Source organism: Erinaceus europaeus, chromosome 17 (assembly GCF_950295315.1).
Source record: "Erinaceus europaeus chromosome 17, mEriEur2.1, whole genome shotgun sequence".
Taxonomy (NCBI): Eukaryota; Metazoa; Chordata; class Mammalia; order Eulipotyphla; family Erinaceidae; genus Erinaceus; species Erinaceus europaeus.
In genome coordinates this window covers 4,078,947-4,104,912 of record NC_080178.1, presented here as the reverse complement: position 1 = coordinate 4,104,912, position 25,966 = coordinate 4,078,947, and the positions used below count along the sequence as shown (strand labels likewise).

General features: G+C 52.7%; 1 protein-coding gene across 1 annotated transcript; it reads left to right on the top strand.

Annotated features, from left to right (window-relative positions):
• Positions 1–1,685: 1,685 nt before the first annotated feature.
• Positions 1,686–24,628, top strand: LOC103109513 (solute carrier family 22 member 20). Its single transcript, XM_007518595.2, has 10 exons — positions 1,686–2,074; positions 2,172–2,275; positions 4,038–4,192; positions 5,355–5,523; positions 6,238–6,361; positions 6,490–6,605; positions 11,704–11,918; positions 16,135–16,243; positions 16,372–16,575; positions 24,468–24,628. The coding sequence occupies exons 1-10, from the start codon at positions 1,697–1,699 to the stop codon at positions 24,562–24,564; spliced, it is 1,671 nt and encodes a 556-aa protein (XP_007518657.1). The 5' UTR covers positions 1,686–1,696; the 3' UTR covers positions 24,565–24,628.
• Positions 24,629–25,966: the final 1,338 nt, after the last annotated feature.

Here is a 25,966-nt window from a genome sequence, read left to right as displayed (position 1 = left end):
CCAGTCTGAAGCTGAGTACCTGGGGAGGGGGCAGTAAGAACCCCCTTCCTCTCGGTTGTGCTGCTCAGCTCTGGCTCATTCATAGTGATGTCAGCGATTGAACCTGGGGCCTCAGGCATGAAAGTCTGTTGTGTGAACTGTTACATCCCCAGCCCCTGTGTGGGCTTCTTAAAGATAAACAAATAAATAAATAAACTCTCAGTGTTGGGAGTTGGGCAGTAGTGCAGTGGGTTAAGCGCAGGTGGCACAAAGCACAAGGACCAGCTTAAGGATCCCGGTTCAAGCCCCCGGCTCCCCACCCGCAGGGGAGTCGCTTCCCAGGCGGTGAAGCAGGTCTGCAGGTGTCTCTCTTTCCTCCTCTCTGTCTTCCCCTCCTCTCCCCATTTCTCTCTGTCCTATCTGACAACGACATCAATAACAACAATAATGACTACAACAACAATAAAAAAAACCAGGGCAACAAAAGGGAAAATAAATATATATAACTTTTTGTTTTAATTCTCCATGTTGTTGATCCTTTCTCTGTCCATCCACCTTCATCCCCTTTTATGAGAGAGAGCAGAGCACCAGGCCAGCTGGCATGCCAGGGATCGAACCCAAGGCTTCACGCAGGGGGCAGGTACTGCAGTCCTGAGCCAGCTCCCCAGCCCTCTTGGGAATGATCGGTCTGCTCAGGCACTTAGCTATTTTCCAGAGGTAGTGCCTCTTAATGTGCAGTTTTGCCACTTGGGGCTGCTTTTCTGTTGATATATATGGGGGGCAGGAGAGACACCACTGCATGGGGATTCCCCCAGTGCCCTGGCATCTCCCTCATGGTTCTGGGGTGAGTTCAAGCTTGTGCCCATGACAAGGTATATGCCCCACCCCATGAGATAACTATATATATATATATATATATATATATATATATATATTGAGATTTATTTCACAAGAGAGAACAGGAACACCTGGCATATGTGGAGTGGGGGATGGAAACAGAAACCTCACACTTTCAAATCCTGTGCTCGCCTACTCAGCCACCTCTGCAGGCTGCAGAGAGAAAGAGCCCCCCATGACCCCAGAAAGAAAACCCCCATGACCTCAGAGAGAAAGAGCCCCCATGACCCCAGAGAGAAAGAGCCCCCATGACCCCAGAGAGAAAGAGGACCCCCACGAGGGCGCCCACCCAATATGCTCGGAGAGAAAGGGCCTCCCCAATGCCCCGGGGGGAAAGAGGACCCCCATGACCCTAGGGAGAAATGGGCGCCCCCCAATATGCCCAGAGAGAAAGGACCTCCCCAATGCCCCGGGGGGAAAGAGGACCCCCATGACCCTAGGGAGAAATGGGCGCCCCCCAATATGCCCTGAGAGAAAGGGCCTCCCAATGCCCCGGGGAGAAAGAGGACCCCCACGACCCTAGGGAGAAATGGGCGGCCCCCAATATGCCCGGAAAGGGCCTCCCCAATGCCCCAGAGAGAAAAAGCCCCTCCCCCAGTGACCCCGGAGAGCGAGACCCCCATCCCCAGGGAGAGGGGCCGGGGCGGTGGTGCCCCCTCACTGCTGGGCCCGGGGGGTGGGGGGGAGCTGGAGAGGCGGGAGCCCTGGGAGCCCTGGGTGGGGACAGGCTCCCCGGGGGCGTAGCCGGACCCGCGGGCCCCGGCCCGGCACATAAGGCGGCGGGAGGCGGGAGGCGGGAGGCGCGGCGGGCGGCTGGGCCATGGCCTTCGCGGAGCTGCTGGACGCGCTGGGCGGCGTGGGGCGCTTCCAGCGGCTGTTCACGGCCGCGCTGCTGCTGCCCTGCGGGCTGCTGGCCTGCCACACCTTCCTGCAGACCTTCACGGCGGCGGGCGCGCCCCACCACTGCCGGGCCGCCCCCAACCTCACGGCGCCCCCCGCCAACCTGTCGGGGGCCTGGCTGCGGGCCACGGTGCCCCTGGACGCGCGGGGGGCGCCCGAGCCCTGCCGGCGCTACACGGAGCCCCAGTGGGCGCTGCTGCTGCACCCCAACGCCTCTGCGCCCGGGGCGCCCACCGAGCCCTGCGGGGACGGCTGGGTGCACGAGCGCCGCGAGTTCCCGTCCACCATCGTCACCGAGGTCAGCGGGCGCCGGGTGCGGGCTGCGGGCTGCGGGCTGCGGGCTGCGGGGTGCGGGGTGCGGGGCGCGGGGGCTGCAGCTGGCTGTCGCCCCGCAGTGGGACCTGGTGTGCGAGGCCCGCAGCCTCCGCGACCTGGCGCAGTCCGTCTACATGGCCGGGGTGCTGCTGGGCGCCGCCGTGTTCGGGGGCCTGGCCGACAGGTGAGTTTGGGGGGCAGGTGGGGGGGAGGTCGCTTCACCGCTTCCCGGTTCTGTTCTTTTCAAAGAAAAAAATTAATCATTCTTTCCCACTGATTTATTCATTTATTGGATAGAGACAGCGAAGTTGAGAGGGAAGGGGAGAGAGGGAGGGAGGGAGAGAGAGAGAGAGCGCACTGCTTCAGGTTCATGAAGCTTCCTCCCTGCAGGTGGGGACCAGGGACTTGAACCCAGGTCCTTACACATGGTAATGTGTGCACTTGATCGAGTGTGCCACCACCCAAAATCTAAACATCTTTTCCTTTCTTTCTTTCTTTCTTTTTTTTTTTTTTGTTAATATGTTATTTTATTTATTCCCTTTTGTTGCCCTTGTTGTTTTATTGTTGTAGTTATTATTGTTGTTGTCATTGTTGGATAGGACAGAGAGAAATGGAGAGAGGAGGGGGAGACAGAGAGGAGGAGAGAAAGACAGACACCTGCAGACCAGCTTCACCGCCTGTGAAGCGACTCCCCGGCAGGTGGGGAGCCGGGGTTCAAACCAGGATCCTTATGCCGGTCCTTGTGCTTTGCGCCACCTGTGCTTAACCCGCTGTGCTACAGCCCGACTCCCTCTTTCTTTCTTTTTTTCTTTTCCCCTAGACCATTGTTCAGCTCTGGCTTATGGTGGTGCTGGGATTGAACCTAGGACCTCAGAGCCTCAGACAGGAAAGCCTTTTTGCATCACAACTATGCTATCTCCCTCCCCAAATTTATTTAGTCATTTATTGGATGGAGACAAGAATTGAGGAGGAGAGAGCGAGAGAGACGGACCTACAGCACTGCTTCACTGCTCATGAAGCTTCCCACTGCAGGGGCCCTGGGGGCTGGAACTTGGGTCCCTGTGCCTGGCGAGATGTGCACTCTCTACTGAGTATGCCACCACCTGGCCCTCTTCTCAACTTTTTACTTAAAGCTTGTATTGATCTTTGCTGAGAGCCCAGCTCAGCTTTGCCCCTGAACTCTGGGCAGACTGTTCCCTGTTGGCACCCTTCAGGGTGGCTGTCATAATCCTTATGTCACCCCATCACAGCATGTCCTTGTGAGCTTGAATCCCAGATACAGTGTCTTGTACATCCCCCGTCCCTAGGCTCAGATCTGTCACGCAGAGGTGATTAGTGAACATCAGTTAAACAGGATGAATGAATGAATGAATGAATGAATGAATAAGAAACTCAAGTCTCTCTCCTACTTAACCTGCTGCCATCCTGGCCAAGCTGGAGCTCCGGACCTGGACCTCCATTTGCCAAGGAATCAAGGCCAGAGAGGGACAAACAGCCAGACAGCCAGTCCCCTCATGGGGGCCATGCCCCGCCCACCCAGCATCCCGGAGCCACTGACCGAGGAGACCTGAGCCTCTCCACTCTGAATTGAGGTTGGGGGGGGGGTGGTGGACATGTCAATCAGCCCTTCATCTGCCCTTGCTGAACCCCTTCTTCTTCCCGACCCTTGGTGGAGCGGCGGTGGGGGTGGGGGCAAGGTTTCTCCCCAAGTAAAAGCATGAAGGTTCAGTTCCCATCTTCATCTCTCTTTGCCCCCCCCCCCCAGTCGCCACTGCCCACATCTGAGCCCAGGGCTTTATATTTTGGAAGGGGCTTGTTGTGGGTGGGGGTCCCCTCCCTTCCCCTTCTCTGGGGACCAGAAGAGAAGGCTCAGGCACCCTCCCACTCCCTACGGGGTGGACCTGCCCCCCACCCCAGCCCTACCCTTGCCCCCTTTCCTGGCTCAGGCTGGGCCGCAAGGCGCCGCTGGTGTGGTCGTACCTGCAGCTGGCGGTGTCTGGGGTGGCCGCGGCCTACTTGAGCTCCTTCGCCGCCTACTGTGCCTGCCGCTTCCTCATGGGCATGACGTTCTCTGGCATCATCCTCAACTCACTCTCCCTGGGTGAGTCAGCTGGGGCCGGGGGACGGGGGCGCCTCCTGTCACACGGACACAGTGAGCAGTGAGGGGGCTTGGCCTCCCCTCTCAGTCTGTGGTCTCTGAAGGACAGACAGTTGAAGCAGATTAGCCGATCTTGTGAGATTTCCCTCCCCTCCTCCAGCTCAAGCTCAGACAGGGCCTAAGAAAGATGGCCCAGGGGTCAGGGGTTAAGGTTCACTGGGCGAGGTCACAGAGCACACCTGAAAGGGCATAAGGGGTGCACACCCTGAGGTGGTCTGGGGGGGGGAAGCACATTCCAGACCAGGGTTCCGAGGGGAACTTGCCTTGAGGACCCCAGAGGAGGGCTCCTTGTGCCTGGTGTGCATCTGGAAGTTTCTTTTCTTTTCTTTCTTTCTCTTTCCTCCTTTCTTTCTTTCTTTCTTTCTTTCTTTTTTCTTTTTTTTCTTTCTTTCTCACTGTTCAGCTTGGTTTATGGTGGCATGGAGGATTGAACCAGGGACTTTGGCACCTCAGGCGTGAGAGTCTCTCTACCTGCCCTATCAGAAATCTCCTCAAGGGGCATTTCTTTCTCTCTCTTTTTTTAAATTTTATTTATTTATTTATTTACTTATTACTGAATAGAGACAGAGAGAAATCGAGAGGGGAGGAGGAGACAGAGAGGGAGAGAGACAGAGAGACACCTGTAGCCCTGCTTCACTGCTACTTTCCCCTGCAGGACATTTCTTATCTGTTAGCCACATCCTTTGTTTGTTTGTTTAAAGATTTATTTATGAGAAAGGAGGGGACAGAAAGAGAGATGCGAGGGATGGAACTCATGACCTCACACCTGAAAGCCCAGTGCTTTATGCACTGTGCGCCACCTCCCAGGCCAGGTTGCCACATTCTCCCTGCAGCTACTCCCCTCTCCCTCAGTCTCAACTTCTCCCTCTCTCTCCCTCTCTCTCTCTCTCTCTCTCTCTCTCTCTCACACACACACACACACACACACACACACACACACACTGAAAGCCTTTCTTCCCGTGGGCACACCTTTCTCTGGCATCATACTCACCTCGCTCTCCCCAGGTCAGCTGCAGCCGGGAAAGCAGGGTGAGGGCCCTGCAGAGGGTGGCCGGGTGAAGTGACAGTGGTGCCTCTCCTCCCTGCCCATGTGCCTGTCTCGCAGTGGTGGAGTGGATGCCCACACGGGGCCGCACGGTGGCGGGCATCCTGCTGGGCTACTCCTTCACGCTGGGGCAGCTGGTCCTGGCGGGCCTGGCCTACCTGATCCGGCCCTGGCGCTGGCTGCAGTTCGCCGTCTCCGTCCCCTTCCTCGTCTTTTTTCTCTACTCGTGGTATGTGTGTGGGGAGCCCCAGGAGGGGCTTGGGGTATCAGCAGTTGGGGCCTGCAGTAGGGTCGGGGGTTCTCCCAGGGACCAGGAGTTCTCACTGCTCTGGTTATGCTCCAGAGAGAAATCCCAGGGGTCAGTTGATGGTGCAACTTGTTGATCGCACAAGTTACAGGGCTCAAGGATGCTGATTCGAGCCCCTGGTCCCCACCTGCAGGGGTTAAGCTTTGCAGGTGGTGAAGCAGGGCTGCAGGTCTCTCTCTCTCTCTCTCTCTCATCTCCCCTATCCCCTCTCTCTCCCCTCTCCCCTCTCTCTCTCTCATCTCCCCTATCCCTTCAATTTCTGGCTGTCTGTATCCCATAAATAAAGATTATTACAAAAAAAATTTAAAAAGAAATTCTTTCCATCCGTGCCAGAACAATCTCTGGACTCCCATGTTTGTCCATTCCTCTGCACGTTGCTATAAGCACGTGGCATTTTAGGGGGCACCGAGGCACAGCCGGGGGGAGGACGACCTCTGAGTGGCCCTCAGGGTTCCCTGTACGGTGTGCCACAGAGAGGGGGCATCGGTGTATTTCCCTGTCTTTCTCCTTCTGTGAACAGAATGACATTTCGCCATTTATAGAGTCTGGCAGAAGATGAACTGAGGCGGACTGGGGTTTGGGAGAGGGAGGGCGTCTCTTGCCCAGGCCAGCTCTCTGTCCTCCTCTCCTTGCCAGGTGGCTGCCCGAATCCTCCCGGTGGCTCCTCCTTCAGGGCAAGTCGCAGCTGGCGCTACAGAACCTTCGGAAGGTGGCCGCCATGAATGGGAGGAAGGAGGAGGGCGAGCGGCTGACAACGGAGGTAGTGGGGAGGCCGGCCACGGGGAGGTGGGGGAGAAGCCCTTGGCAGTCTGGCCAGCAGCCTTGGGAGGGGCTCCTCGAGCTCCCCGGGACTAGGGCCTGACCCCCCCCCAAACCCGCCCTGCCCAGGTGGTACGCTCCTACATCCAGAGTGAATTCACCAGCGTGCGTACCTCCAGCTCGCTGTGGGATCTCTTCCGGACCCCTGCCATCCGCAAGGTCACGTGCTGCCTTATGGTGGTCTGGTACGTGGGGGCTCGACCCCAGTTCTTAGATCTGAGGCAGCGTTCCCTTTGTCCCCCCCCCCCCGGTCAGCCGCCCCCGTCGATGCCCCAAGCAGGGCCCCCTGTCATGTTCCAACCTTTTCCCAGCCACCTCTGGCCTCTGCCGGGTGCCAGGCTGTGCCCTTGACTGAGCCGGTAGAGCTGGCCTAGCGACCCAGCGTCCGGGCAGTGGTGCCCACTGAGGTGGGGTTTGAGGGGCTGTGTTGGAATCACACAGGCGGTTCTAGACCAGTACCAGTCTTGGTTGGGCCTCGGAGCTCTGCCTGGAGTCTGGCCAGAGTCGCAGCCTGGAAGAAAGCGCTGAGTCCCTAAGGGGACAGACAGGGGAAGGAGAGTTCTGGGCGCTGTACTGAGTGTCCTGGGGGCAGGACGTGGCCTCCAGTGGGGCCTGGAGAGACGGTGAGTGGAGTTTGCCCCAGGATGAGCAATAGACGGCTGCCAGCGCCACAGGTGGGTGGGAAGGTGTGAAATGGGTCAAACACAGGGCTGGGCAGTGGTGCACACGGTTGAGCACACACACTGCAGTGCACAAGGACCTGGGTTCAAGCCCTTGGTCTCTACCTGCAAGGGGGAAGCTTCACGAGTGGGGAAGCAGTGCTGCAGGTGTCTCTCTTTCTCCTTCCCTACCACCATCTCTCTCTCTCTGTTTCTATTCAAAAATAAATAAAATATGTTTAAAAAAGAAAAGAAACAAAGATAAGGTCAAAGCTTGTCAGCAGTTTCCACCATGCTTGTGAGGTCCTAAAACTGGGGCCTAATTTACTCTGCTTCCTGGGCGTGGAAAGAACAAAAGTCACTGTTCGTGGAACAGACACCACAGCTGTAGTTATCTGTCCCCTGAAACGCCACTCTTGTTTCAGGGTGACCTGTGGGCTCTGACAAGTCTGACTGCCTGTGTGCTTTGAGCCTCAGTTTCCCTCTTCTGCACCCAAGAGGAGGAAAGGCCAACAGGGAACCCCAGACAGGCCCAGGAATGCTCCCAGCAGAGGCTGTCTGGGACTGACGCTTGGGGCTGTGTCCCCTGTGCCTGGGGCTGCCCCTGCTCTGGGCCTTAGAGAGAGAACAGTATGGCCTGTGAGCACAGAGCAGCAAAGCACCCCAGACTGGAGGAGCCCAGGAGTGGGCTTCCTAGGGGGCTCCGTGGAGGGTGATCTGTACTGCGGGGTGTCCCACTGTGGGGCCCCCTGGCCCAGGCATTCCCCCCACGCCCACAGCGAAGAAGCCTAGCAGGAGAACAACCCAGGTGTAGAGTCAACAGTTGGATCCTTCTGGAAAGAGCAGGCTGAGGCCTGTTTCGGTGCCAAGAAGTGATTCAGCAGCACAGCAGCTGGTCACTGGGTGGAGGGGGGGTCTGGGGGGGTCTCGGGCTGCAGGTGACCGTCCATCCTAGTGGTGATGAACGCTGGGGCTGTAGACCCAGCAAAAAGGGAGCCTCGTTTCTCTGCAGGCCGGGAGCCTGACCAGCCAGGGCCCAACTGCAACATCATCGTGATGGGAGGTGTGTGTTGGGCAAGGATAGTGAGCTTATCCCCTCAGTCTGGGGTGTGGTGGGGCAGGCCTTCCTGGAATTCTAGAGGAAGTGCTGGGAACTGGGGGATTTCACTAACTGCAACCAAAAAAAGAAAAAGAAAAAAGAAAAAAGGGAGGGGGTGTTGTGATATTGTTTAATGTGAACTTTTCTGGTGTCTGATAGAGGTGTGAAACTTTTTATATGTTTACTGGTAATTGGGCTAATTTCTATGACGTGTCTATTCAAGATTTCTGCCAATGTTTCTTTTCTCTTTGTATTTATTTAATTAATTTATTTTTTTACCAGAGCACTCCTTAGCTCTGGCTTATGGTGGTGCAGGGGATTGAACCTGGGACTTTGGAGCCTCAGATATGAGAATATCTTTGCATAACCATTATGTTATCTACCCCCACCCTCCTGTCACTTTTTCTTAAGAAAACAGAGATGGGGCCAGGTGGTGGTTCACCCTCCTGAGTACAAATGTAATAATAATACACAAGGACCCCGGAATTCAAGCCTCCATTTCCACCTGCAGGGAGAAAGCTTCAGGAGCAGTGAAGCAGGGTTGCAGTTCTCTCTCTCTCTCTTTCTCTCTCTTCCCTCTCTTTTTCTCTCTCTCACCAGAGCACTGCTCAGCTCTGGCTCATGACGGTGTGGAGGATTGAACCTGGAACTTCAGAGCCTCAGGCATGAGAGCCTCTTTGCAGAACCATTATGCTGTCTGCCTTGCCAACTCTCTCCCTCTCTACCTCCCGCTCCTCTGTCAATTTATTTGCCTCTATTCAAATCTTCTTCTTCTAGCGTTTGCCCTTCTTCTGTAGCCAGTTAATGGCTTTGAAAGTGACTGGGATCCATGTGGATTCAAATAAAACTAACTAACTAAATAAATAAATAGAGACTGGAAATTTGGGCCAGGGAGCATCTTGGCATTACACGTATGTAAAGCCCAGTTCACTCCTCAACACCGTGTAAGGTGATGGGTGGGTGATGTTTGTCTTTTGCCCGCGCCCCCCAAGTAAAGTAAATAGATAAAAGGGTTAGAGGCCAATTGGTGGCGCGCCAGCAGAGCACACGCGTTACATGTGCAAGGACTCGGGTTCAACCCCCCACCCCACTCCCCACCTGCAGCAAGGACCCTTTAGAAACCAGGAAGCAGGGCTCCAGGTGTCTCTCCTTCTCTCTCCCTCTGTAGCTCCCCTTCCCTCTCAATTTCTCTCTGTCCTGTCAAATCAATGAAAGAAAATGGGGGGAATGGCCACTAGGATCAGTGGATTGGTGATGCAGGCGCTGAGCCCCAGCGATGACCCTAGTGACAATAAAAATAGGGGCGTGGGGGCTGGAGCTTTAAAAATAAAGGTTCCGGGAGTCGGGCAGTAGCGCAGCAGGTTAAGCGCAGGTGGCACAAAGCGCAAGGACTGGTGTAAAGATCCCGGTTCGAGCCCCCAGCTCCCCACCTGAAAGGGAGTCGCTTCACAGGCGGTGAAGCAGGTCTGCAGGTGTCTGTCTTTCTCTCTCCCTCTCTGTCTTCCCTTCCTCTCTCCATTTCTCTCTGTCCTATGCAACAACAACATCAATAATAACAACAATAAAACAACAAGGGCAACTAAAGGGAATAAATAAATATAAAAAGAGAGAAAAATGAAAAAATAAATAAAGGTTCCAAGAGAATAGTTTTTTTTTTTTCTTTTCTTTACCTGAGCACTGATCAGCTCTGGCTTATGGTGGTGCTGGTGTGGGGGATTGAACCTGGGAATTCGGAGCCCCAGGTTTAACAATCTGTTTGCATAACCATTATACTATCTACCCCTGCCCTGAGAAAAAGTTGAGATGGGTTCTTATACACAGTGATGGGAGGGTCAGGCTTTGCTGTCTGCCATACACAGCCCAGGTCCGAGCCCTGGCACCACATGGGACAGCCAGAGCACAGCCCCACGCTCTGTGAGAACAAAGCTACTCTGAACTCGGCCATCATTTGAGAAACTGCCTTTGGGGGCTGAGGGGGTAGGGACGACCTTGATATTTCTGTGGGCACCCCAAGTATGAATTCCAGGCTTTTGTGGTCTGGGTGACCATGGGCCCCTGAGGAAGAGCCACTGTTTGGGGTACAGACCTCTCAGTAGACCCTGGGTGTGCAGGGAGGGACCCATGGAGCCTTGACCTTTGTTGGAAGATTTCTCCTTCCAGGCTTAACTGTGATGCTCGGAGCAGGCTGGGGCAGAAGGAGGCGCAGGGTGCCAAGGTCAAAGCCAGGGACTTGGGAGGCCTGGGAGGGCTGTGGTGAAGGTCAGAGGACTTCTTTTCTTTCTTTACAATTTTTATTTGTGATTTACAAAATTACATGTCAACAGGGGTATAAATCCATTCATTCCCACCACCAGGGTCCTGGATCTTCAGTCACCGCACGGCAAGCCAGCACATGGGCCAGCTGTCATCTCTGCAACTCTCTGTCCACATTTAAACATGGTTGCCCCTGATCCAATCCTCTCTTCCCCTCCAAGCCACTCATGACTTTACTACCTCCGTATGGCCCTCTCCCTTTCCTTCTCTCTCTCTGGGTGCTGATGAAGCTGGGGTTCAGAGCCCTCTTGTCTCCTTTCTCCTATTATTTCTCTCTCTCTCTCTCATATTTTTTATTGAGGGAGTTAATGCTTTACAGAGCAATCACTGATATATGCACATAACTTCATTATACAATAGGCCCCCAGAATTTTCTTCCTAACTGCCCTCTCCTTCCCTCCCCAGAGTTCTTGGCTTTGGTGCCATACACCATGTTCAGCCCATGTTTCATTCTGTGTTCTCCCTCCCCAAAGCCCTTTGCTTTGGTGCAATGCATCCCTTCTTCCTTCCTTCCTTTCTTTCTTTGTTTTTTTTTTTTCTTTCTCTCTTCCTTAGTGTTGCTTGCCACCAGACTTGGTGCCAGCACTATGAATAAACCACTCCCAGTAGCCATTTATTCCTTTATTTACTTATTTAATATTTTAATTTTTGTTTCATAGAACAGAGAGAAATTGCAAAGGGAGTGGGAGATAGAGAGAAAGAAAGACCCCTGCATCCCTGCTTCTTTCTTCCTAAAGCATCTCTGCACCCCTGCAGAGGGAGCAGGCTGAGGTCTTGCACACGGTTAACATGTCAGCTCCACTGGGTTCAACACGGCACGTTTGTTTGTCTCTGAGATTTTTTTTATTATTTAGTGGTCCCAGGAGGGGTGCAGTGGATAAAGCTTTGGACTCTCAAGCACAAAGTCCTGAGTTTGAGTCCTGGGGTCGCATGTGCCAGAGTGGTGCTCTGCTTCATAAACAATAAATAAATTAATCTTTTAAAAAATGTTTAGTCACTAGTGAGAGAGAGAGAGAGAGAGAGAGGGAGAGGCAGATCGTCCCTCTGCTGGATGCGAGGGTGTACCCCCTGCACCCAGTTCTGGGTTCACACCCACAGGCAGCCCCTCGGACCTCAGAGTCAGGGGCTCTTCCCTCTCCGGGGCAGGGGGCTGAGTTCTGCCTTCCCCTCCCCACCAGCCCGAGAGTGACGCGGCCTCTGCTGCCCCGCCAGGTTCTCCAACTCCCTGGCGTACTATGGGCTGGCCATGGACCTGCAGAAGTTTGGCTTTAGCATCTACCTGGTGCAGGTGCTGTTCGGGGCGATAGACATCCCGGCCATGCTGGTGGCCACCTTCACCATGATCTACGTGGGCCGCCGTGCCACGGTGGCCTCCTTCCTCATCCTGGCCGGTCTCATGGTCATCTCCAATATGTTCGTGCCCGAGGGTAAGCCCCTCACATCTGCCCAGGGTAGGGCAGGGGGTGGGTGAGGGGCTGCGTGTCCCACCTAGACGGCGAGGTTGACTTGGTGCTCTGTGTCCTCGTGACAATTCACAGAGGACATAAAGCCTTGATTAGTTTGCTTTGCTGTCAGGACTTTGACTGGACAATTTCCCCCACTTACAGACGTCTCTCTCTCTCTCTCTCTCTCTCTCTGTTGTCTATTTGATTCGTTTTTTCACCAGAGCACTGCTTCTCTCTGGCTTATGGTGGTACTGGAGATTGAACCTGGGCTATTAGAGCCTCAGCCAAGAAAGTCTCTTTACATAACCATTATGCTTATCTCCCCAGCTTTCTCTCTTTCTCTCTCTTTTTTCTCTCTTTCATTCTCAGAGAGAAACAGAGGGAAAAAGAAAAGGAGAAACACCACAGCACAGCTTCCCCACATCTGAAGCTACCCTTACACACCTGCTAAACTACCAGGTGAACTATCTTTTGGCACTGGTTTTTTTAAAAATATTTTATTTATGGGAGTTGGGTGGTAGCGCAGCGGGTTAAGCGCACGTGGCGCAAAGCACAAGGACCGGTGTAAGGATCCCGGTTCGAGCCCCCAGCTCCCCACCTGCAGGGGAGTCGCTTCACAAGCAGTGAAGCAGGTCTGCAGGTGTCTGTCTTTCTCTCCTCCTTTCTGTCTCTCTCCATTTCTCTCTGTCCTGTCCAATGACGACGACATCAACAACAACAACAATAACTACAAAACAATGCAAAAACAAAAAGGACAACAAAAGGGAAAATAAATAAATAAAATATAAAAAGTTAAAAAAAAAGACAATATTTTATTTGTTTTAACGAGAAAGAGTAGGTGGCACAGTGGATAAAGCACTGGACTTTCAAGCATGAGATCCCGAGTTTGATCCCCAGCAGCACATGTACCAGAGTGATGTCTTTCCTTTCTCTCTCTCCTCCTACCTTTCTCATTAATAAATACATAAAATATTTTTCTTTCTTTTTTTCTTTTTTGGCTCCAGGGTTATTGCTGGGGCTTGGTGCCAGCACTATGAATCTACTGCTCCTGGTGGCCATTTTTTCCTTTTTTTTTTTTTTCTCGTGAGTAGGACACAGAGAAATTGAGAGAGGAGGGGAAAGAGAGAAAGAGAGAGTGAGAGAGAGAGAAACTCGCTTCACCACTGAAGTGTCCCCCCCCTGCAGGCGGGGAGCTGGGGGCTCAAACCAGGGTCTTTGCTTGGATTCATGCACTTTGTACTATGTGTACTTGACTGCCTGTGCCACCGCCCAGCCCCCAATAAATAAAGTCTTAAAAAATTATAATAGGGAGTTGGGCGGTAGGTAGCGCAGTGGGTTAAACACATGTGGTGCAAAGTTCAAGGACCGGCATAAGGATCCTGGTTCGAGCCCCCGGCTCCCCACCTGCAGAGGAGTCGCTTCACAAGCAGTGAGGCAGGTCTGCAGGTGTCGGTCTTTCTCTCCCCCTCTGTCTTCCCCTCCTCTCTCCGTTGCTCTCTGTCCTATCCAACAATGACGACATCAATAACAACAACAAAACAACAAGGGCAACAAAAGGGAATAAATAAATATTTAAAAAAAGAAAAAATTATAATAAGAAGAAAGAGTAGATACAGAAGAAAATATATTGAGAGAGAGACTAGAACACAGCTCTGACTTATGGTGGTACTGGGGACTGAACCTGGGACCTCAGAGCCTCAGGCATGAAAGGTTTTTGAAGAACCATTATGCTGACTCCCCAGCCAGGCAATGATTATTTTGAGATTATTTATAATGAGAGAGAGAGAGAGATCAGCATCATTCTACCATTTAAGATGTTCAATTTGTTTTTTTCATTTAAAAATATTTATTTCATATAATATGATTTCCTATGAACGAGAAAGAGGGAGAGAAAGAGGGAGGAAGAGAGAGAGAGAGAGAGAGAGAGGGAGGGAGGAAGGGAGGGGCAGAGCACCACTGCAGTGTGTGAAGCACCAAGTACTTGGACTTGTAAGCCCCTTCCTCGGCCGTGTGTCTGTGCTTCTCTGTGCTGGGTGTCCAGCTGGGGTCGCAGGCACGCGGGGTCGTGGTGGTCCTCACCGAGGCACCTCCCCTGCACTAGCAGATGCTCTTTCTCACTTTAGCTTAGAATATAAATCCGCTTTCCTATGCTACTACAAAGGTTTCCAGACCCTAAATTTTCTTTTCTAATTCCATGTAGACTGGTACCTTTCAGCTCTGGCTATATGTTAGATTCTTCTGGGGGCCTCTGGAAAAAAACAAACAAAAACCTGCCACTGTGCCAGGCAGTGGCTCAGGGGTGGGACTCGCAAGAGGTCACAGTTTGATCCCTGGCACCACAGCTAGCAGAGTGGAGCTCTCCCGTTCAATCATGAATAAAGATGTCAGTGGAGGCGGCCAGGCCATAGTGCACCGGGCTAAGCACTCACATTACTCCCCCTCTCAGGGTGAAGCAGGTCTGCATGTCTCTCTCTCCCTCTCGATCTCCCCCACCCCTCTTGGTTTCTCTCTGTTCGACCAAATAAAAAGTAAGCAAGGGCTGGGGAAACAGCATAATAGCTCGGCAAATGACTTTCAAGCCTGAGGCTCTGAGGGCCCAGGCTCAGTCCCCAGCACCAACCACCATAAACCAGAGATGAGCAGTGAGTGCTCTGGTAAAATAATGATAAAATAAAGATAAATAAACAATTTTTTTAAAGTTTAAAAAAGAAGCTCGCGGCCAGGAGCAGTGGATTTGAGGAATAACACTGGTGGCAATAAAAAAGGAGGAGAAGCAGGAGGAGGAGAAGGAAGCATTGCTCAAAAAATTTTTAAAAAATACTAACACACTAAAGCTCACTCCCAGGAGGCGGTGTCTCTTGGAGCTGGGTGGGCCCTGGGCTTCCCCGAATCTCCCTTCTCCCTGCCCCCAGTGGCCAGGAAGGCAGCCTCACTCCCCTGGCTGTCCCCAGTGCTGGGTGTTGGTTTCAGGGGCTCTGCCCCTTCTAACCGACAGTGAGACCACATCTCTGGCACTGTGGCAACAGCAGGCTTCTTGTCTGGCTGTGGCGGCCCCATGAGGCCGGTGCTGCTGGCTTCCTCAGTTTACACACGAGGAGAGGAGGTTCAGAGAGGGGCGGCAACTGTGTCTGAGGTGGCACAGCTGTATCAGGGCTGGAGTCCAGCCACATCTGACGCCGAAGCCGGTCCTGCAGATGAAACAAAGGAGAAAGAGGCAGAGACCAGAGGAGGACGGTGTGGGGACTTCTGGGAATGTATTGATTGATTGAGTGATTGATTGATTAGAAACAGAGAGATGAGGAAAGAGTAGAGAGAGTCATAGAGAGAGAAAAAGAGTCACTTGCAGCCCTGTTTCACCACTTGTGAAGCTTTCCCACTGCAAGCGGGTACCAGGAGCTTGAACCCGGGTCCTTGTGTGCTGCTGCATGTGCGCCACCGCCTGGCCCCGAGTGTGAGTTTCTTACCAAACCGCTCCTCACTGAAAGCCGGTACTCAGAGACTGGGATTGGTGAGGGGAGGCAGGTTTATTTGGGGGGTAGCAACCCAAGAAGACGGCAGACTCAGCTCTCTAAAATCCAACTTGCTGGGCAGGAGAGACAGCAGAATGGTTATGCAACAGACAATCATGCTTGAGGCCCCAAAGTCCCAGGTTCAATCTCAAACACCACCATAAACCAGAGTTGAGCAGTGCTCTGGGGGGGGGGGGGGGGGGGAACAGCTTGCTCTCAAGCTGGAGTTCAGGGATCTTTTTTTTTTTAATATGGCTTTTTCTTAAGATTTTATTTGTTTATTAATGAGAAAGATAGGAGGAGAGAAAGAACCAGACATCACTGGTACATGTGCTGCTGGGGCTTGAACTCAGGACCTCATGCTTGAGAGTTGTCCCAGACCACGGGTTCAGGGCTCCTATGGGACTAGGAAGGGAATGGGAACTGGAGAACAGGGTGGAGAGGACAATGGGGCCAGTCTCTGACAATGGTCAACGGTCATCTCTGACATGAGGGCTGAGGGCACTCAGTCTTGTCGGCTAAACTGGTCAAATCAAATTCAAGATAGAATTGGGACCTAAAGAAACAACAGCAAACAAATTCTGGGCAGCATTACTGAGCGCCAGAAATCCCTAGGGACATTTCCTCTCTGTGCTCTGCACACAGTTTTCCCCTGCTCTCCACACGAGCTCTGTCTCCCCTTTCCCCAGACATGCAAACCCTGCGCACGGCCCAGGCAGCTCTGGGCAAAGGCTGCCTGGCCAGCTCCTTCATTTCTGTGTACCTGTTCACGGGGGAGCTGTACCCCACGGAGATCAGGTGGGTACCAGGGAGGCAGAAGGACCGGGGGAGGGCATGGGGGACAGAGGCTGGTGAAGCAGAACCCCCTCTTCCCACCACTCTGCCCCCACTCCCTGGCACTCTCCCCTGTCCACACTCCTGGACAGGCAGATGGGGATGGGCTTCACCTCCGTCAATGCCCGCCTCGGGGGGCTAGCGGCACCCCTGCTCAGCACGCTTGGGGAGTTCAACGCCATCCTGCCGCCCGTGGGTTTTGGGGCCACCTCCATCCTGGCCGGCCTGGCCATCTGCTTCCTGACGGAGACCCTCAACATGCCCCTGGTAGAGACCATCGAGGCGATGGAGAGGAGGTGAGGCATAGGCTCGGGGGCAGGGTGTGGGCTCCGTGAACGGGTGGGGGCTGCCAGTTCTGGGAATGACAGGGCCAGGCGAGTCGCAGCTGCTCAGGGAAGGGCAGCGTGCCCACCAATCCCAGCTGTAGAGGTTCAGCTTCCCACATGGGGCTGGGGCCAGCGCTGGGTGAAGGGAGCTCTCACAGGAAGACGGCCCTGGGCTCGGGCTCCACACCGCGTGGAGGCCCCATGGATGGTGCTGAGATGTCTCTCCTCTCTCTCTTTCCTCTCTCGATAGAGAATAAAAAAACTGGAGACCAGGTGACATCGCACCTGGTTGAGCACACGTTATAGTACACAGGACCTAGGTTCAAGCCCCTGGTCCCCATATGCAGGGAGGAAGCTTCACAAGTGGTAAAGCAGGGCTGCAGATGTCTCTGTGTCTCTCTTTCCTTCTCCACCACCCTTTCCCTCTCAGTTTCTCTCTGTCCTATAAAATCAAATAAATAAAGTTAAGGGCAAAGGATAAATAGCATAATGGCTATGCAAACAGCTTCTCAAGCCTGAGAGTCCAAAGTCCTGGGTTCAAGTCCCCGCACGTCCATAAGTTAGAGCTGAATAGTGCTCTGGAAAATAAAAGAAAATAAAATAAAAAAGTTAAATATATATTTAAATATTTATTTATTTATTCTCTTTTGTTGCCCTTGTTTTTTTATTGTTGTAGTTATTATTGTTGTTGTTGTTGTTGTTGGATAGGACAGAGATAAATGGAGAAAGGAGGGAAGACAAAGGGGGAGAGAAAGACAGACACTTGCAGACCTGCTTCACCGCCTGCAGGTGGGGAGCCGGGGGCTCGAACCGGGATCCTCAACACCGGTCCTTGTGCTTTGCGCCACCTGCGCTTAACCGGCTGCGCTACCGCCTGGCTCCATATATATATATATATTCTTTTTTTTTCCCTCCAGGGTTATTGCTGGGCTCGGTGCCTGCAGCACAAATCCACCGCTCCTGGAGGCCATTCCTTCCCTCTTTTTGTTGCCCTTGTTGCTGTAGCCTCGTTGTGGCTATCATTATTGCCATCGTTGATGTTGTTCATTGTTGGACAGGACAGAGAGAAATGGAGAGAGGAGGGGAAGACAGAGAGGGGGAGAGAAAGACAGACACCTGCAGACCTGCTTCACCGCCTGTGAAGCGACTCCCCTGCAGGTGGGGAGTCGGGGGCTCAAAACAGGATCCTTATGCCAGTCCCTGCACTTTGCGCCACCTGCACCCAACCCACTGTGCCACCGCCCGACCCCCACCTATATATATATTTTTTTAAAAAAGAGGGAATATAAAGCTGGACAGGGCTGCTCAGTGGTTTCGTGAATGCATTCCCTACACTGAATTAAAGAGAAGAAAGATGGGGTTGGGTGGTGGTGCAACTGGTTAAGTGCACGTACTATCATGCACAAGGGCCAGGGTTCAAGCCCCTGCTCCCCCCTGCAGGAGGGAAATTTTTTCTTCTTCACTTTTTTTTTTTTTTTGCCTCCAAGGTTATTGCTGAGGCTCGGTGCCTCCACCACAAGTCCACTGCTCCTGGAGGCCATTTTTTCCTATTTTGTTGCCCTTGTTGTTTTTGTTATTGTTGTCGTTGTTGTTGTTGTTGGATTGGACAAAGCAATGGAGAGAGAGGAGGGGAAGACAGACACCTGCAGACCTGCTTCACTACCTGTGAAGCAACCCCTCTGCAGGTGGGGAGCCAGGGGCTCGAACCGGGATCCTTACTCTGATCATTGCGCTTGGTGCCATGTGCGCTTAACCCGCTGCGCTACTGCCCGACCCTCAGGAAATTTCTTAAGTGATGAAGCAGGGATGCAGGAGTCTCGCTCTCTCCCTCTCTATTCCCCTTCCCTCTCAACTTCTCTCTGTCCTATCAAATTAAATATATATATTTTAAAATAATAATAATCTTCTTCTTCTTCTAGCGTTTGCCCTTCTTCCATAGCCAGTCAACAGCGTCAGGTTGAGCCTGATGTCTGCTTGTTGCTGGCTTTGAAAGTGACTGGGATCCATGTGGATTCAGTCGGCTAGGAAGGATCGTCAGTTTCCCCAATAAATGGGTACTCACGGGATGCACCACGAGAAGGTCGATCCAATGCATCCCATAATAATAATAAAAGACAAGAAAGACAGGCTCTGTGGCTGCATGTGGCTTCACATGTGGCCAGAACTGCTAGTCACAAAGAAGACATCGCTTCCGTTTGTTTTTTGTTTTTGACACCAGGGTTGTCACGGGGCTTAGTGCCTGCATGGCTCCCCCATTCCTGGCATCTTTCCTTTCCTTTGCTGAGAAAGAGAGAGAGGTTAAGAGTGGTCTGGGAGGTGGCGCAGTAGATGAAGCACCGGATTCTCAGGCGTGAGGTCCCTGGTTCAATCTTGGCAGCACATGTATCAGAGTGACGTCTGATTCTTTCTCTCTCCTCCTGTCTTTCTCATTAATAAAATATTTTTTAAAAGAGAGAGAGTGACAGGCAGAAGTTGAAAAACAAGATCAGAAACGAAAACACAAGTAGAACTTGAAATGGAATTGGCGTATTGCACCAAAGTAAAAGACCCTGGGGTGGGTGGGTGGGGCAAATACAGGTCCATGAAGGATGATAAATGACATAGTGGGAGTTGTATTGTTAAATGGGAAACTGGGGAATGTTATGCATGTACAAACTATTGTATTTACTGTTGAATGTAAAACATTAATTCCCCAATAAATAAATAAATAAATAAATAAAATTTTTAAAAAAGAGAGAGAGTGGGGAGTCGGGTGGTAGCACAGCGGGTTAAGCTCAGGTGGCACAAAGCGCAAGGACCTGTGTGAGGGTCCCGGTTCCAGCCCCCAGCTCCCCACCTGCAGTGGAGTCGCTTCACAGGCGGTGAAGCAGGTCTGCAGGTGTCTGTCTTTCTCTCCCCCTCTCTGTCTTCCCCTCCTCTCTCCATTTCTCTCTGTCCTATCCAACAACGATGACAACAATAATAACTACAACAATGAAACAACAAGGACAACAAAAGGGAATAAATAAATATTTTAAAAAGGGAGAGAGTAAGATACAGAGATAGGGAGAAAGGGAGAGAAAAAGAGAAGCCTGTGGTACTGCTTTACCACTCATGACGCAATCCCCACCCCACACACAGGTGGGACCAGGGGCTTGAACCTGGGTCCTTGCACATGGTAACGTGTGTTCAGTCGGGTGCTGTGTGGGGAGCTTCTTGAGTGGTGGAGCCGTGCTGCAGGTGTCTCTCCCATCTCTCTATCTCTCTCCTACTCTCCCCCTCTCCCTCTATCAAAAAGAAAAGCAAAGCAGATAAGGAACAATTCCCTGGACCCCCTCCTCTGAGCCACCCCTCTAGGTTCCCTCCTTGGGAGAACAGCCAATGTGGCAGGAAATGCCAGAAAGTCGACCAGGACTCAGGAGACGTGACAAGGCCTGGGTTCAATTCTGGGCATTGCATAATGCCAGAAATGTGTGGTACTCAGGCCTCTCTCACAAAAGTAAGGAAATCTTTTTTTAAAAATATTTATTTGTTTGTTTATTTATTTATTTTCCCTTTTGTTGCCCTTGTTGTTTTTCTTAGTGTTGTTGTAATTGTTGATGTCGTCGTTGTTGGGTAGAACAGAGAGAAATGGAGAGAGGAGGGGAGACAGAGAGGGGGAGAGAAGGATAGACACCTGCAGACCTGCTTCACCGCCTGTGAAGTGAACCCCCTGCATGTGAGGAGCCGGGGCTCAAACTGGGATCCTTACACCCATCCTTGTGCTTTGCGTCACCTGCGCTTAACCCGCTGCACTACTGTCTGACTCCCAGGAAGTCTTTTTAAAAGTAGAATTCATAGGGACTAGAAGACAGGTTATGGACTAGAACACACACTTCATCATGTCTGAGCTTCCCAGCCCCACATGGGAGCACTGTGCACAGGGAAGAAGCTTCCTGAGCAGTGGAGTGGTGCCGTGGCATCTCTCCCTCTCTCGGTGTCTCTCTCCCTCTCTGTCTCTCTCCCTCTAATTAAAAATAAAGGGGGGCCAGAATTTATAATAGAGAATTTAGGGGAGTGGGTAGGTAACATAATGGTGATGCACAGAGACTCTCATGCCTGAGGCTTCAAAGTCCCAGCTTCAATGAAACGCACCACCAGCCAGAGCTGAGTAGGGCGCTGGTTAAAAAAACAAACAAACAAAAAATGGGGGTGGTGAGGAGCCAGCCGGTAACGCAGTGGGTTAAGCACACATGGCACAAAGCGCAAGGACTGGCATAAGGATCCGAGTTCAAGCCCCCAGCTCCCCACCTGCAGGGGAGTCGCTTCACAGGTGGTGAAGCAGGTCTGCAGGTGTCTGTCTTTCTCTCCCCCTCTCTGTCTTCCCCTCCTCTCTCCATTTCTCTCTGCCCTATCCAACTACAATAATAGCAATGACAACAATAATAATAAGAGCAACAAAGGCAACAAAGGCAACAAAAGGGGAAAAAAATGGCCTCCAGGAGCAGTGGATTCTCAGTGCAGGCACCAAGGCCCCATGGAGGCAGGAAAAAAAAAAAGAATTTCTTGATTGATTTTTGTGAGAGAGACCAGAGCACCACTCAGCTGTGACTGGGGCTTGAACCTGGAGCCTCAGGCAGGCAGGTCTGGTGCACCACCACTGTGCTATCTCCCTGGCCCTGATACAGAGGATTTGAGATTGAGTCATGGGCGCAGGCCAGCCATGCCCAAAGCCCGAGTATGCCTCCTGCAAGGTTCTATAGTAGGAGTCCAAGCCCACGGTTGCTTAGGAGCGAAGCAGACAGGGCGCTCATTCACCAAGGCGGGCGGCCTGGCGTCTTCGCAGAACAAAGCCCATTCTGTGTGGACGCCAGCAGGTGCAGGCCCAGATGGAGGGGCCATGCGTGGGTGAGCCGGGAGCATGGCTGAGCCCCGGGTGGGGAGACTTCCCAGAGCTCGGCAGCCCAAGGGGGTGACCCTGAGCTTCACGTAGGGTTTTTAAAAACCAAATCCGCATTCAGCGACTGTCCATGGTGCTGTGTTGTGTGCTGCACGTGGGGCAAAGGGAGGGTCTGCTGAGTGGAGCACGTGACCACAGCCCTGCTAGGGTCCCTGGGGTAAGAGACAGAGGGGGAATGCACGCGGTGTGGGACTGAGGCAGGGTAGCTGGGGCTGGCAGGATAGCAGCTCGCCTAGATAGTGCGCTGCTATGCCATGTGCATGACCCGGGTTCGAGCCCGGCCCCCACCACACTGGAGGAAGCTTCAGAGCTGTGGAGACTTCCCCTCTCTGTTACTGTGTCTGCCTTTCTGTCTGAAAAAGTCAGCCTGAAGGAGTGGAGCCCTGGTGAGAGAGAAAAAGAAAGAGAGAGAGATGCATGCAATGAATATAGACAGATAGAGATAGATACAGAATCAGCCCATATTGGGAGGCGGGCGGTAGCGCAGCGGGTTAAGTGCACGTGGCGTGAAGCAAGGACCCGTGTAAGGATCCTGGTTCAAGCCCCCGGCTCCCCACCTGCAGGGGAGTCGCTTCACAGGCAGTGAAGCAGGTCTGCAGGTGTCTGTCTTTCTCTCCCCTTCTCTGTCTTCCCCTCCGTGCACGTGGCGTGAAGCAAGGACCTGTGTAAGGATCCCGGTTCAAGCCCCCGGCTCCCCACCTGCAGGGGAGTCGCTTCACAGGCGGTGAAGCAGGTCTGCAGGTGTCTGTCTTTCTCTCCCCCTCTGTCTTCCCCTCCTCTCTCCATTTCTCTGTCCTATCCAACAACAACAACAATAAAAACAACAAGGGCAACAAAAGGGAATAAATAAAAATTTAAAGAAAAAAATGCATCCAAAAAAAAGAATCAGCCCATATCTGTGACTTTGGGAGAAACACTGCAGTTTCCAATGGAGGGGATGGGGACACAGAATTCTGGTAGTGGGAACCAAATGGAAATATACCCCTATTATCTTATAATTTTATAAATCAATATTAAGTAGCTAATCATTAAAGCCACTGAAGAAAGAGCGAGACAGAGGGAGAGATGCATTCTCAACATGAACCAGACTTGGAGGAGGAGGAGGAGGGTGTCAACCAGGCGGAGAGAGGACACGTGTGTGCCTGGAGGAGGGGACACCCTCTGCAGGTGCCCTGAGGCCCCAGAGAGCTGGAGGGAGATAAGTGACCGTCTGGTATGAACTTGGAAGGGGAACATGGGGACGTGACATTATTTATTTGGAGACAGGCAGAGCGAAATTTCAAGAGAAGGGAGAGCCAGAGAGGGAGAGCAAGAGAGAGACACCTGTAGCCTTGGTTTACTATCAGGAAGCTTCCTCCCTGCAAGTGGGGACCAGGGGCTTGAACCAAGGTCCTTGCGCACAGTAATATGTGCATCCAACCAGGTGCGCCACCACCCAGCCCTTCTCCTTCTTGTCTTTTCCTTTCTCTCTTTCTTTTTTTTTTTTTCCTGACCACTGCTCAGCTCTGGCTCATGGTGGTGTGGGGGATTGAACCTGGGACTTTGGAGTCTCAGGCATGAGGATCTCATTTCGCAACCATCATGCTGTCTCCCCTGCTCTGTGTTTACGTTCTCTTTCAGATTTATTATTTATTAAGTTATGTCTGTGAGAGACCAGACCAGGCCCAGCATATTGGATTCCAGGGATTAAACCCAGGGTCTCACACATGCAAGTCTTGAGCTCTACCCACTGAGCCACCTCTCTGGCCCTTTCTTGACAGCTCTTGCCCAGCCAGACTTGAGGTGACAGTGACTGGACTCTTCTTCACGGCTAGGATGGTTCAAGTTACCTGTCCCCAAGGTGGCGGCAGGCTCCGTGGGTCTGGCCCCGTGGCACCTCAGCTCTGAATCCTGGGGTAGAGATACGAATGGGCCACCGCCAGATCTATTTCACGCGACAACAAAAGCCCATTTGTAAAAGTGTTCTTTCTGTGTAAAGTGCCAAATCCCCCATTAATCAGAGGCCAGATACGGTTTCTTCAGAAGGGCCTGAGCACTGGGGTGACCTCATGGGTGGCTCCGGTGGCCAAGCTGGACCCATGCCCTAGTTGGCTGGAGTGGCGCAGTCAAGGAGCAAGCAGCTAGCCTGCTTCTACAGGATCCTTTCATGTAAGAACAGACTTTCCGCGGTCGAGCAAAATAGCTCACTGGAATGATGAGCTGCTATGCCATGTGCACGACCCGGCTTTGAGCCCGGCCTTCGCTGCACTAAAGGAAGCTTTCTGTTTTGGTGGTTGTCTGTTTGTTTGTTTGAATGTTTATTTATTTATTTTCCCTTTTGTTGCCCTTGTTGTTTTTTCATTGTTGTTGTGGTTATTGTTGTTATTAACGTCGTTGTTGGATAGAACAGAGAGAAATGGAGAGAGGAGGGGAAGACAGAGAGTGGGAGAGAAAGATAGACACCTGCAGACCTGCTTCACCGCCTGTGAAGCGACTCCCCTGCAGGTGGGGAGCCAGGGATCCTTACGCCGGTCCTTGTACTTTGCGCCATATTTATTTATTTTTTATTTATAGAGACTAAGAAAAATAGAGAGGAAGAGAGGGAAGGAGAGAAAGGGAGAGAAAGAGACACCTAGCACTGCTTCACTGCTCATGAAGCTACCACCGACCTGTGCGCAGCAGGGGCTTGAACCCAGATCCTAGCACCTGGTGATATGTGCCCATCCAAGCCTGGCCTTTCCAGGTTTTACCAGCCAAGTCTTCCAAGGCTGTGAGGCTTTGGAAATGGAGCAAAGGGGAATCAAAGGGACAGCGGAGGGCTGGGCCTTCCTTGGGCTGTGGGACAGTGGGGACACCTCTCAGGCGGGGCCTCAACACCCCAGGCTGTCACACTCCCATCCTCTGCCCTTGCCGCCTGCCCGCCACCTTTGCACGCCATCTTTCACTCCCCTTATCATTTCAACAGAGCCAGAGAAGGCCTTTCCACCAAGGAGGCCGAGGACAAGAGTGAAGAGATCTCTCTCCAGCAGCTGGGCGCCTCTCCCCTCAAAGAGACCATCTGAGCCTCAGGGGGCTTCAAAGTGTGGCTCCAGCCCCTCCTGCACCCGAGACCCTGGGTGGGGGAGTTCTGCTGGCTCACACTGAGGAGACTCGGTGGCAGCCGGGGTGGGGGGACTCCACAGAAGCCCAGGTGGGGAAGGGCCGGAGCAGGCCTGCTGGGGACCAGGTGGCTGTGTTTTCCTTCCCCTCCCTGAGTCTGTTCCTTAAATATGGCCTCCTCCTTCCTGTCCTGTCCTGCCTAAGAATGCTGTGCCTGCTGAGCGAGGGTGGCATTGCTGCCCTGAGGGTCCACGATGCCCATCCAGGGCTCCTTCTGCTCCCCTCACTCAGTGTTTAGCCACTGAGGGCCCGTCCCCCAGTGAATAACTGGCAATGCCACCCACCCAGCCTTCTTGGCCCTGCTGTGGCCTTGATGAGGGTACGTGCTCAATAAACGGTTGGTGAACAAACGCTGAGGCCTCCGGTCACTGAGCTGCCCGGCAAGACCCCACACACACCCCAGGCTAGAAGTGGGCCCCTGTCTGGTGCTACTGAAAGACAACTTTCTCCACACCCACCAGCCTTCCCGGGAAGGGAGAGGCCTCAACGGCCATGCAAATGAGCAGACAGCCTCCAACTCTGTCTAAGGGGCTGGGAGCTGAGGGAGCTGGCAAAGCAAGAAATGCGTCCTCAGGCAAATAGAATCGGGGACCTGAGGTCTTCAGTCATCTGGTCCCCAGGATCTGTGTCCTAAGACAATGCTATAATAGTTGTTTATTTGTTTGTTTCATTGCTAGGGGAGGGGTGGTGGTCCACCTGGTTAAACACACACATTATAGTGTGCAAGGACCTAGGTTCAAGCCTCTGGTCCCCATCTACAGGGGGAGAAGATGCACAAGTGATCTGCAGGTGTCTCTCTGTCTCTCTCCCTTCCTATCTCCCTCTTCCCTCTAAATTTCTGTCTGTCCTAATAAGATAAATAAAGTTCAAAAAAAATTAAAAAGACCTTAGAAAGAGAGAGAGAGATAAAGAGATGGAGAGAGGAAAAGGCCCCACTCCCCTGCACTGACTCTTCCTTCAGTGTGATGGGGTGGGCTCCAGTCTAGGTGTAAAATACGGCACAGCTGACGGGGTGGGCTCCAGTCTAAGTGTAGAATACGGCACGGCTGACGGGAGGGCTCCAGTCTAAGTGTAGAATACGGCACAGCTGACGGGGTGGGCTCCAGCCTAAGTGTAGAATACGGCACAGCTGATGGGTGGGCTCCAGTCTAGGTGTAGAATACGGCACAGCTGACGGGTTGGCTCCAGTCTAAGTGTAGAATACGGCACGGCTGACGGGGTGGGCGCCAGTCCAAGTGTAGAATACGGCACAGCAGCTGCACTAACCAGGTGAGCTGTTTCCTGCCCTGTGACAGGTCTTTTAGT